General features: G+C 47.8%; 1 protein-coding gene across 1 annotated transcript; it reads left to right on the top strand.

The window, feature by feature from the left end:
• Positions 1-5,684: 5,684 nt before the first annotated feature.
• Positions 5,685-6,217, top strand: LOC115507809 (cytochrome c oxidase subunit 6B1-like). Its single transcript, XM_030306309.1, has 2 exons — positions 5,685-5,726; positions 6,020-6,217. The coding sequence occupies exons 1-2, from the start codon at positions 5,685-5,687 to the stop codon at positions 6,215-6,217; spliced, it is 240 nt and encodes a 79-aa protein (XP_030162169.1).
• The last annotated feature ends 7,478 nt before the right edge of the window (positions 6,218-13,695 follow it).

Raw genomic sequence — 13,695 nt, 5'->3', positions numbered from 1 at the left:
TTGAAACTCTAACCCCCGGTGATACTATTTGGATATAGGGCCTTTAGGGAGGTAAGTGAGGTTAAATGACATCAAAAGGGCAGGGCCCTGATCTGATAGAATTGGGATTCGAGTTAAGAAGAGAGACCCCAGAGAGCTCTCTTACTGTCCACACACATACAGAAGAAAAGCCACGTGAGGACACAATGACCAGGTGGCCGTTTGCAAGCCAGGAAGAGGGGTCTCACCACACACTAACCCGGTAGCTCCTTGATTTGGAACGTCCGGCCTCCAGAACCGTGAGAAAATAAATGTCTGTTGTTTAAGCCACCTAGTGTGCAGGAGGATGCATCTGGGTCTCAGGAGAGAGGTCTGGCTGAAGAGACAAGTTCGGGAGTCATCCACATATGGACAGTCCTTACAGACAAGGAGCTGGATGCGGTCATCGAGGAAGTGAAGGTGGGCAAAGAGGAGAGGTCCACGGACACAGCCCTGGCTCCCTCTGACATTCGAGGTTGACCTGATGATGAGGAACCAGCAATGGAGAGTTAAGAAGAGCGGTCACTAAGGGAAGAGAGAAACCGAGAGATTGTAGCACCCTAGAAGCCAAGTAATAATGGAAGTGTGTCAAGGAGAAGAGGGAGACCGTATCAAACGCTGTTGATAGATTCAGAAAGATGGGGACAGGACGCACTGTTACATTTGTCAACGTTGAGCGATTGTCCTGTACCCGATGTCCTTCAATTCTCTCTGTGAAGTGGGAGGCACAGTCATGCACCGAGAGAGGCGTGGGGCAGGGAGAGTCGGGGCGATGGCAAAATGGGAGACGTAAGGAGATTGAGGGAAGTTTGAAAACATCGCTGGGGAAAGAGAAAGCCCACGGCGACCAGAGAGAAGGTGCAGGATCGCTGGGTGGCGCAGAGGGCCTATCGGAGGGGTTCCGAAAACGGTTGGATTCCCAGCTGCAGCCAGGGGACAGGGCTGCTAAGGGTTAATAACTTTTTCTTTCCCATTTCTTTAAAATGAAGAACAGCAGATCCTTGTTTAGGGCCGCAGAGACAGTTTCAAGATAAGAAAGAGCAGGATGCTGACAGTCCGGGAGAGGCCACTCGGACCTCAGGGGAGTGTCACGTAGCAACGTCCAGCTGTAAGAAATCAGAGCTGGGGATTGCTGGCCGGGCTTTCATTCCCGCGCAAGAGCTGCCCCTGAAGCAGTGTGACCCGGGGGCTGCGCCAGGTGACATTTGTTGTCCTGGTGCCGCTTCCGTCTCCTGGCCGGCCTCGAGGAGCACGTATACGTGTGTCTCCTATATGGCAAGGGGAACCAGGAATGAGATCCAGATGGCCGTGCTCCGACAGGCCCGCAGAGGCATTCCTCGCCTTCCCGGGGATAACATAGCGTTGCCGTTTAACGCTTGATGAGAGCCGTTCTCAGTGCCCTCCGTGTCCACTTATTGAATGGCCAGCCCAGGCCTAGGTGGCGGACGGTGTCATTCTCCTCATTTTGCAGAGGAGAGGACCGGAGGCAGCAGGAGAGCCGGGACTCGGGCCCAGGCAGACCGAGCGGCAGAGTATACGACACATACGTGGGAAACACCCGCTGCAACCCGTTGAGGTTGACACCGTTATTGATCTCGTCGGACCGAGGAGGTCAAGTAACTTCGTCCAGATCACGTAGCCAAGAAGCAGCGGAGGCCACTTTTGAACTCAGCAGAGGGGTGAGGGGAGCCAGCACCAGACTGCCTGGCAAATGCCTCGTCCTGCAGGTAGATGTGAAAATAAATGAACGTTTCTTGCGTGTGGGTCTCGTCTCAAAGGGCCTTTAGCCTCAGCTGTGATACGGGCTGTATGGCGCACGACAGAGCACTAGGCCGGAGATGGGTATCTGGGAACAGTCAGCATGAGCTGGGACGGGACGAGCCGTCCGTGGCAGAGGGTGTCGATGGAAGAGTGTAGAGGGCCCGGCACTGAGCCCTCACGGACTTCAGCGTATCAGGGAGCGGCCAGTAGTGTCGAGCAGGGGCAAGCAGGATGGCAGCCGAGACCCTCGCGATGACTCTGGCGACACCGGTGACCCCCGGGGAGAGCGGTTTCGGTGGGGCGGTGAGAGCAGACACCCATCTGCGCGGGCGGGGGCGTCAGGGAGGGGACGGAGGGCACACAGTGGGGGCGTGCAGGTGAGCTGAGGCGATGGGGAAGGGGGCTGAAGACACACCTGAGAGCAGGGATGGACCGAGAGCCCCGGAGGAGGGACCGGCCTGGGAAAAGAGGAGCGGCTCCTCAGGCTCTGATTCTAGAGGCAAGTTCGTACAAGTGGGTGGGGATCAGTCAAGACTGACCGCCCCCCGCCTCCCCATACCTCGTGCCTTCTCTTTTCTCTGCGAGAGAAGGTCATTTGTTCCGAGCGAGACAAATACAGATGGCGGCGGGTGTTGGGGAAAGTGGCGGCAAGGTCGGTGTATCGGTGGTGTGTGTCGAGATGGGCCGCTGCGGACACGCCTCAGTTACCCCAGTTTGTAGATGAGGGAGTGGAGGTTCTAGAGGCATGGAAGGTTTGGAGGAGTGGAAGAACGGCAGGGAGAGGCAACTGATGAAGGACAGGTAAAAGAACTGAAGGAAAGCTCTGCGGGCTGGGCCCGGCGGGCCGTTTCACCGTGGACGGGCACCAGTCTGCCCAGCTGGGCCCCTTGCTTCGGCTCTGGTCGTCTCCCTGAAGGAGAGGGAGACAGACGGTGGGACGGGGGACAGCTTCGGGGGCTGGGCCTGGCTGATAGAGGCCGAGGGGTTCGGGTGGTGAGGAAGCTCTTCAAGTGGTCACGTGTGGCGTCCAGGCTGAGGGAAGGACGTGAAGTCACAAGGGGGTGGCGAGGCTGGGAAAACGGGGTCTGCTCAGGATTCTGGAAGTCTAGTGGAAGTTAGAGGAATAGGCTTAATGGAAAAGTGAGAAAGTAGGAAGGTCAGAAAGTCATGGCCCTGTCTGAGGGTAACATTTTGGAGTTGGAGACTTCAAAAGAGGAGGTGTAGTCAGAGACGGCAAAGCGGAAGCCATGTCTGTGGGCGTGAGGCGTGAGGTTGTGAGTAAGGTCCCGGAGGTGAGGAGATTCGGAGCTGTGAGGCCTGGTTTTTGGAGGAGTGCTCACAGAGGCATCGGAGTTACCTGGCAGGATGGCCGTATGAGAAGTGTGGTGCTGAGGCAAATGGCAGTCTCGTCTCTTCATCCACTCGGACGACGACCCCTACCTGGGAACGGGCGGATTCCGCCTGGGGATCAGGCTCCCTGCTAAGGTTAATGACTAGAAGAGGCACACAAACCAGACTTCCTTCACAGCCGACATCACCACAGTGGCTTTTTTTTTTTTTTAAGCATTTATTTATTTTGACAGACAGAGAGTGAGAGAGAGACAGAGGCAGAGACAGAATCCCAAGCAGGCTCCCTGTTGTCAGCATGGAGCCCGACTTGGGGCTCGATCCCATGAACCGTGAGATCGTGACCTGAGCCAAAATCAAGAGTTGGATGCTCAACCCACCGAGCCACCCAGGCAGCCGCCCATGGTGGCTTTTTCACCTCCGACATTTAGTACTTGACCGTTTCCTATGTGTGTCTCAATTTAAATATTCTACCGCGTGACTTGTAGGCACAGTCTCTTAACATGTTTTCTGACCCCAACAGCTTGGGCACTGAGATGATGCTGCTTTGCACAAAGTTACAAGTGTGCTTTGAACAAATTTTTCAAGCTGTTCTAACAATAGTCTCCATGTAGTCCGTTCATCTTTTGCTCATTCCTCCCCTATCCCCCACTGGAACAAACGGACAAACAAACATAAAGTCCTAGCATCACATCCTGCTTTCCAGATCGCTGGCGTTTTGCCCCAATGAACTGAAAGACCAGAGTTACGGCTTCTGGCCTAGTACTTTTTTCCTACCACACGGGGGCAGACTTTCTAAGAGAAAAGGGGAAACCACTGTTCATCTTGTGCTATATAGAACCGAAAACAGGGATGGGGCTGTAATGTGCAACATGATGACTGTACATTCTATACTTGAAAGTTGCTTACGGAGTCGATCTTAAAAACTCTCATCACAAGAACAAAATGTAACTATGTGAGGGGATGGATGTGAACTAAGCTTATTGTGGTGATCACACTGCAATATGTACACGCACACACACGCGTATATCAAATCATCATGTTGTACACCTTAAACTTATACAGTGCTATATGCCAATTATGTCCCCATAAAACTGGAGAAATGAAAACAGAAATGAAATAGTGAGTAGTAATGTTAAGGGCAGATTTTGTGTGGTTTTTAGGTCTTAACAAATCTGCTTTCCTCGAGCCTGAGAGTCTTCCGGTTCGCCCCCCACTGATGAACTAGTTCCCTTCTTCCTGTCTTCTTCCCTCCCTTCCTCTCCCACTGTCTTACTCCCACAAATACGCCTTTATTCCAGGTAGAGGTGCCTGATAAAATACAGGATGCCCAGTTACATTTGAACAGCAGATAAACAACAAATATTTTGAGATCAGACGAGATCGGGCGCGTTCAGGGTGGTATGGCCGTAGACAACAAATATTTTGTAGCATCAGTATGTCCCGTGCATATTCTGGGCATATACTTATGCTACAGAATATTGCTTAGCCGAAATTCAAATTTAATTTGTATTTTTCTTTGCTAAATTTGGCGATCCCAACCCTGGGGCAAGAGCAGTGCTGGAAGCTGGCTGGGTGTGGCTGGATGAAGAGCTCAGGGTCGCCCGGCAGTGAGGCGCCAGAGACTGGGGGCTGCAGCCCAGCCTGTGCCTCAAGGAAGACTCCCTCAGCATCCTCACCTTCCATGCTGCCTCTTTCATTCCATTCTTTCCGCTGGACACATCCAGCTGCAGGGTCTCCTTCTCTGGGAAGCCTTCCCTGATCTCTCCAGGGACAGCGGTGCTTTGTATTTACACATCTGTTAACACCTATCACACTATATACTTTACGTTTTTCTGGTGCACCAGGCTGTAAGCAATTAGAGATCAGAGCTATTTGTTGTTGTTGTTGTTGATCTCTCTTTCCCAGTTGCTTGACACAGTGCCTGACGCAGAATAAGCACTCAATACATGTAGGATTTTTTTTTAATGAGTGATTTTACCTTTAGACCTTAGAAAAGTCACCTAATGTTTCTTTGCAACAGTTTGGCCAACATCTACAAGAAAGGGGCCTGATTAGACGACTTCTAGTGTCCTTTATGGATCCAGGAGTCCCAGCTTAAGTGGGGGGCTGGCAGAGCACAGGAAGTAACCCCATTTCTGTCGCTGGCTTCAGCAAATTGCTTAGAGCTCCAAGAGGCCGGTTGAGGGACACTGGTTAAAAAGGAGCACGTGTCAACTATACCTCAATCCAAATTTTTTACAAAGTGCTTTTTTAAAATTTTTATTTATTTTTATTTTTTTCATGTTTATTATTTTTGAGAGAGACAGAGACCGAGAGCAAGCAGGGGAGGGGCAGAGAGAGAGGGAGACACAGAACCCGAAGCAGGCTCCAGGCTCCGAGCTGCCAGCACAGAGCCCCGCACGGGGCTCGAACTCACAGACCGCGAGATCATGACCTGAGCCGGAGTTGGTCGCTAAACCGACTGAGCCACCGAGGAGTCCCACAAAGTGCTTTGGCTGAGGGTCACATTGAGCTGAGAGCTGCTTTGGGGGTGTCTTTAGGAAGGAGTCAGAAGCATGGCAGAAGACATCAAGATCAAAATCAAGAGAGGCGCCTGGGTGGCTCAGTCGGTTAAGCATCAGACTCTTGATTGCGGCTCAGGTCACGACCTCACGCTTTGTGGAATCAGGCCCCGCATCAGGATCTGCGCTGGCAGCACGGAGCCTGCTTGGGATACTCTCTCTCCCCCCCTCTCTCTGCCCCTCCCTTGCTTGCATGCACCTGTGCCTGTTCTCTCTCTCTCAAAATAGTATTAATAATAAATAAAATAAGCAAATAATAACATATTATTATATATAAATAATATACATCAATAACAATAAATAAACTTTAAAAAACGACCCAAATCAAGAACTACCAGACTACCCCTTTTGACAGCCGCTTCCCCACCCAGAACCAGACCAGGAAGTGCTGGCAGAACTCCCTGGACTTGCCCCACTGTGACAGGGCAATGACTGCCCAAAAGGATGCTATCTCTGCATGGGAGTGGTACCTGCGTGTGTTCAGGTCCCTCTGCCTCGCATCCTGGGTGTCAGTCAGCCTGGGATGACCGCGGGGCGGAAGGCACGTCCCGTGGGAAGATCTGAACCGGTTCCACCCCCGTCTCCTCTGCCCTCCATCCTTCTCCCAGGGCGGTGAAGGGGGACCTGGGCGCGTGGTCATCCCCACCCTGGGATCCTGAGTCATAGCTCAACTAACCATAAGTACTTGTTGGGAAAGTGTAAGACCGTGTATGTGTAAAAGAGCTGAATGGTCGGGCAAGAAGCCAGGGTGGAATTAGGACGTTGGCCAGGAAGAGGGACTTCAGGGTGATTGTTTTTTCAGTTTTGTTTTATGTTTTTAAACTGACCACCTTCTCTATGCCGGACAATGGAATGAGCTATTATACAAAATAGCCTCAAGCCCCTGTATGTGCTAAAATGTGTCTATATATTGCCCTTTATTATCCACACAGTTTCCCAAAAAAAGTGCTTTAACTATGCATGTGGCTTAAAATCAACCAGAAAAATGCTTCATACAAGTGGATTTTTTAAAGTATCAATGGCTTAACAATTACTGCAGGGCTAGATGATCAAAAGAATCCTCAGAAATGCAACAGGATCCTCAGTACTAGAGAGGACTTCTAGATCTTTTCAATACCAACTTGAATGAATAGCAGCACTTCTTGCTGATTCCTTTCTAACCTCCTAACCCCCTGTCTTGAAGTTTTATTTTCATAAACCTCTGTGCTCTTTTCCTCCATCCCATCCCAGAGCTCACAAGTAGAAATACTTCTTAGACCCACCTTTGAGGGGTTATTAAAGAATAGCTTATGCTATTGAATAAGCTTCCTCTGTCCCCAGCACTGCTGTAAGTCCTTTCTGTGTATCAACTCAGTTAAAAGGAGGTGACACAATGTAAGTGTCAGCTCTGGAGCCAGACTGTCTGCGTTTGTGCTTCAGCTCTACCACTTCCTACCTGTTGACCTTGGACAAGTTGGTTAACTTCTCTGTCCCTCAAATCCATCTGTAAAAGGGGCACGCTGCTGCTGCTGCTGCTACATCCTACCTTAGGGGGTTGTAAGAAGATTAAGATAAATTAACATCTGTAAAGTACTTAGAACAGTGATGGCATCCACTGAATATTATGTATGTATGTGTATACGCACAGGCATACATTTGTAATATACGCATCTCTCTCTCCATAATAAAATCTATATGTATATAGAAACTTACAACTCTATCAAGAAGATACTCTTGGGGCACCTGGATGGCTCAAGTCAGTTGAGCATTGGACTCTTGATTTTGGCTCAGGTCAGGATTCCCGGGTCATGGGATTGACTTCCGTGTTGGTGGGCATTGCGCTGAGCGTGGAGTTGGCTTAAGATTCTCTCTTTTGCCCTCTGCCCCCTCCCCCCCTCAAAAAAAAAAGATGCTCTTATTTTTTTTACAGATAAAAAAATTTTAGGGGAGCCTGGGTGGCTCAGTAAGTTAAGTGTCCAACTTCGGCTCAGGTCATGATCTCACAGCCTGTGAGTTTGAGCCCCGCGTGGCGCTCTGTGCTGACAGCTCAGAGCCTGGAGCCTATTTTGAATTCGGTGTCTCCGGCTCTCTCTGCCCCTCCTCCGCTCCCGCTCTGTTTCTCTCTTTCTCTCAAAAATAACCATTAAAAATAATTTTACAGATAAAAAAATGAAGGGTCAGGAAGGGCAAGTAGTTTTTTAAGGTCATGCAGCCTGCCCTCCTGACCACTACACAATACTGCTTCTGCTTTTGTTTTGTTTTAAATTAAAAAACTATTTATTTATTTATTTATTTATTTATTTATAAAGTAGTCTCCACACCCAATGTGGGGCTTGAATTCACAACCCTGAGATCAAGAGTTGCATGCTCTGTCGACTGAGCCAGCCAGGCGCCCCTTAAATAAACCTTTAAGTTAAAAAATAATTTTAACTTACAGAGATTTCTCATATACCTTACACCCAGCTTCCCCTGATGTTAACATCTTACATAACCACCTACATTTGTCACAAGAAATTAATGTTGATAATATGTTGCTGTTATTAAGTAAACCAGAGACGGCTAACTATTAATAGCTCTTAACTATAGATTTAATTTGGATTTCACCAGTTTCCCCACTAGTATCCTTTCCCTGTTCCAGCATCCAACTCGAGATGACACGTTGCGTTTAGCCACACTGCTTCTTTTTGTTTTTAATTCTAGTATAGTTGACGTAGAGTGTTACATTAGTTTCAGGTGTACAATATAGTGATTCAACAATACTATATGTTACTCAGTGTTCATGATGCACATACTCTGAGAGCCATACTGCTGCTTTCCTTTAAAAGATTTTTTTATTTTTATTTTTTATTATCTTTTGTTTTTTACAGTTTATTTATTTTGAGAGTGCACGAGTGCAGGGGAGGGGCAGAGACGGGGAGAGAGAGAGAGAGAGAGAGAGAGAGAGAGAGAGAATCCCAAGCAGGCTCCACACTGTCAGTGAGGAGCCGGATGCGGAGCTTGAACTCACGAACCGTGAGATCATGACCTGAGCCGAAATCAAGAGGCTGTTGCTTAACTGACTGAGCCACCCGGGTGCCCCAAAGATGTGTAAGCAAGCTCTGTACCCAACACGGGGCTCAAACCCATAACCCCGAGATCAAGGGTTTTATGCTCTACTGACTGAGCCAGCCAGGTGGCCCAGTCATATTGCTTCTTAATACCTATTGAGCAAGTTTGCTGGGTCAGGCCCCGTACTAGGTATTAGGGACAGAGAGATGAGTAAGAAACAGTTCCTGCCCCCAGGAAGCTCACAGACTGCTGGAGAGAGAGAGAGAGAAGCAAGGTCTTGGTTATAATAAAGGGTAGTCAGTGTGATTACACTTAAGCATGGAGGCTTGTGGGGGCACAGGCAAGAGGCACCTTATTCAGTCGGGGCCATCTAAGCTGAGACCCGAGGATGAGTAAGACTTAGCCGGGCAAGATCAGGGTGTGTGTGTGACTTGAGTGGAGGTCAGCACTGAAAACCATATTTGAGGTGGAGAAAACATCGTGTGCAAAGATCTAGAGGGGAGAGCATGAGTATGGCCATCTTTGGGACTGCTGCATCTCCCAAGATCTCACCTCAAACTCTGAAACTCCCATCTGGACCACAACCTTCTACACTGGCTGTGACCTTTTTTAGGCCTTCAGGTTCTTTCTATGCTTTGATGGTCCCCCCTCCCTCACACACACGGCCCCACTCTCTCAGCTGCACTCATGTCCCAAATGGCCTTATGTTCAGTCACATCAGGACTGAAGTCCCCTGGGCCAATCCCTGACCCTGGGAAAACCCCACACCTCCTACTTTCAATTAAAAGTCAGGCACTGGTTAATTTCGCTGTAACTTCCTCCTAATTTGGCCAAGCCTTGACTGTGTGAGATAGGACAGGACCTGAGCTTTGGAGTCGTGCAGACATGGGTTTGAATCCTAACTCTTCCACCTGCCATCTCTGTGGCCTTAGATAAGGTAGTCATCGTTTTATGAAATTTTTTAAAATTTGAGTGTAGTTGACACACACCGTTACGTTAGTTTCAGGTGTTCAACATAGTGATTCAACTTCTTTATACGTTATGTCATGGCTCCCCACGAGTAGAGCTACCTTCTGTCACCATACGATGCTATTACAATGCCGCTGACTATATTCTCTATGCTGTGCCTTTTATTCCCATGACTTACTCATCCCATAAGACGTTCACCATTTTAAATTTGTTTCCTCTTCTGTAAAATGGGAATGCTCACCTTATCCACTACCAAGACTGGTTGTGGAGATTAAAAATAATATAGGTGTACAAAAATTAGCCCAAAATGGATCGAGGACCTAAACGTAAGACCTCAAACAATCAAACTCTTAGAAGAAAACATGGGACAAAAGCTTCATTGGCAATGATTTCTTGGATATGACACCAAAGGCACAGGTAACAAAAGAGAAAAACAGACAAATTAGACTTCATGAAAATTTAAAATTTTAGTGCATCGAAAGAGTAAAAGAGAGCAAAAAGGCACAGAGTAAATTTATCCACCGAGTAAAAAGGGAACCCACAGAATGGGAGAAAATCTTTGAAGATCATATGTCTGATGTCCAGAATATATAGAGAACTTCTAAAACTCAACAACAAAAAACCCAGCAACACAACGCAAACATGGGCAAAGGACTTGAATAGATATTTCTCTAAAGAAAATATACAAATGGCCAATAAACACATGAAAAGATGCTCAACATCACTAGTCATTAGGGAAGTGCAAATCAAAACTGCAATGAAATCCACTTCCTGCCCGTTAGGATGGCTACTATTAAAAAAAACAATAACCCAGAAAATAACAAGTGTGGGTGAGGATGTAGAGAAAAGGGAACACTTGTGCATGTTGGTGGGCATGTGAAATATACAGCCACTGTGGAAAACGGCATGGGGGTTCCTCAAAAAATTAAAAATAGAATTACCATGTGATCCAGAAATTCCACTTCGGGGTATATACCCCAAATAGTGAAAGCAGGGCCTCGAAGAGATATTTGTACACTCATGCTCATAGCATTATTCACGATACCCAAATCATGGAAGCAACCCGAGGGTTCATCAATGGATGAATGGATAAGAAAATGTGGTTGTAAAGGGAAAAACCGAGTCCTCTGCTCCTGTGTCTGTTTTTTACTCTAACATGCCTATCACACTCACAACACTTCTAACACCAGATGTGTGGGGGTTTTCCCCTGCCAAGCAATTCTCTAACACAGGCTGGTTGTCCTACAATTTAACTCAATTCTGACACTACCTACCAGGAAATAGCATCAGATCCCACAGCTTAAGGGCTCGGTCCAACGAAACTCTTCCCCCCACCCCCAAATTCAGATGCCAATTTTAACTAGTAGGTCCTTAGTTTACTCACACTTCTGTCCAACATGGCTATAAATAGAAGGTTCCCATGACTCCTTCCTGGGATTTGATTAATTTGCTAGAGTAGCTCACAGAAGCCAGGGAAATAACTTACGTTTGCCAGTTTATTAAACAATATGGTGTACGATATGGATGAACAGTCAGATGAAGAGGTACGTGGGGTGAGGTCTGGGAGAGTTCTGAATGCAGGAGCTTCTGTCCCTGTGGAATTGGGTGCATCGCCCTCACAGTACATGGATGTGTTCACCAACCTGGAAGCTCCCCAACCCCCCTAGTGTTGGGACTTTAAGGGAGGCTTCCTCACATAGGCACGATTGACCATTAACTCCATTTTCTCCCCTGGAGAAGTGAAAATTCCAAGCTTCTATTCATGGCTTGATCTTTCTGGTGATCAGCCCCCACCCAGAAGCCCACCCAAAATTGCCTCCCTTGGACAAAAGATACTCCTATCACCCAGGAAATTCCAGGGGATTCAGGAGCTCTGTGTCAGGAACCAGGGGCAGAGACCAATATTTAAATCACAGTGGCGTATGCATGCAATGGAATATTATTCAACCTTAAAAAGGAAGGAAATCCTGCCCTATGCTACAACGGATAGATCTTTTTTTAAATGTTTATTTATTTTTGAGAGAGAGAGAAAGAGAGCAAGCAGAGGGGAGGGGCAGAGAGAACGGGAGAGAGAGAATCCCAATCCGGCCCTGTGCCATCAGCACAGAGCCCGATGTGGGGCTTGAACCAACAAACTGCGAGATCATGCCCTGAGCCAAAACCAAAAGTTGGACGCTCAATCGCCTGAGCCACCCAGGCACCCCATCTGTGATGGATGAATCTTGAGGATGTTATACTAAGTGAAATAAGCCAGTCACAAAAACACACATACTGTATGATTCCGTGTACGTGAGGCACTCAGGGTAGTCAAATTCACAGAGGCAGAAAGTATCATGGTGGTTGCCAGGAGCTGGGGGGAGGGGAGAATGGGGAGTTATGGTTTCATGGGGACAGAGCTTCAGTCTGGGAAGATGAAAAAGTTGTGGAGATGTGGTGGCGATGGCTGCACAGGAATGTATCGTGCACCTCAAGGTGGTTAAGATGGTCAATTTTACGTTACGTGTATTCTACCACGATAAAAAAAGAAAAAATACATAGGCAAAGTTTTTTTTTTTCTTTTTTAGGATTTTTAAAAACGTAATCTCTACACCCAACATGCGCCTCGAACTCACAACCCCGAGATCAAGAGTCCCACTCCCTATGGACTGAGCCAGCCAGGCTCCCTGGCAACATTCTTACTATGGTGCCACGTAACGGGTGCTGAGTAATTGGTAGCTTCCTTTATTATCAACCGCTTGTGTTTATCACTAGGTGAATCTCCAGGGTTTTGTTTATAGGACCTACTCCAAACCTTTTCCCTTTCTTCAGCCTCCAATGCTCACTTTCTTCCCTTGCCTTCTCTGTTCTTGGGTCTCCTTTTACCTCTTTGACGGTCTCTTGCATTGCCTTTACTGGTTCTTCTTCCTTCTCTTATTTCCTAAATGTAGGTATGTCCTCAAGATCCCATGTTCAAAATTCTTCTTTTCCAGGGGCGCCTGGGTGGCTCAGTCGGTTAAGCATCCAACATTTGATTTTGGCTCAGGTTGTGATCTCATGGTTCGTGAGACCGAGCCCTGCGTCGGGCTCTGCGCTGACACTGTGGAGCCTGCTTGGGATTCTCTCTCTCTCCTTCTCTCTCTGCCCCTCCCCTGCTCTCCCTCTCAACATAAACAAAGAAACAAATTCCTCTTTTTCTTTTTTTTAAATTTTTTTTAACGTTTATTTATTTTTGAGACAGAGAGAGACAGAGCATGAATGGGGGAGGGTCAGAGAGAGAGGGAGACACAGAATCTGAAACAGGCTCCAGGCTCTGAGCGATCAGCACAGAGCCCGACGCGGGGCTTGAACTCTCGGACCGCGAGATCATGACCTGAGCTGAAGTCAGACGCTTAACCGACTGAGCCACCCAGGCGCCCCTCCTCTTTTCCTATATTATCTCTCTTAGTAATTTTTTTTCAGGCTTATGTGAATGACAGTTTTTTGTTTGTTTGTTTGTTTTTTAAGTAAGCTCTGTGCCCAACATGGGGCTTGAAGTCATAACCCTGAGATCAAGAGTCACATGTTCTACTGACTGGGCCAGCCAGGTGCCCCTTATGTGAATCACTTCCAAATGTGTATCTCTGATCTCAACTTTACACTTGAGCTCCAGACCTGATTTCCAGACTCCTCACTGACCATCTTCACCTGGATGTTTTGAGGGCCCTGCACATCTATATGCTAATGTCTTCTCTTCCAGTTCTCCTTCCCACCCCACCTCAAACCTGTCCTTCTGACTATTTCAGTTGTTAATGGCCTCACCCTCTTCTCAGACCCTAGGTTTAAACTCTCAACATCTTATGGTTCTAAGAACTGTCATGCAATCTCCACATTTCTGTTATCACTGCCGTCAACCAGTTTCCTACCTCGGCATCTCGCCATCCAGTAGAGGCAATCCATCCCTTTCTAGTGGGGAGGCTGTTTGAGTACCGTCCTATCCAGAGTACTCCCTTTTCCTGATAACAAGATTGCCGGGACATACAATTCAGAAATT

Source organism: Lynx canadensis, chromosome X (genome assembly GCF_007474595.2).
Source record: "Lynx canadensis isolate LIC74 chromosome X, mLynCan4.pri.v2, whole genome shotgun sequence".
In the NCBI taxonomy this organism is placed as follows: Eukaryota; Metazoa; Chordata; class Mammalia; order Carnivora; family Felidae; genus Lynx; species Lynx canadensis.
Note: the sequence above shows the minus strand (reverse complement) of the source record. Positions and strands in the feature narration are given on the sequence as shown.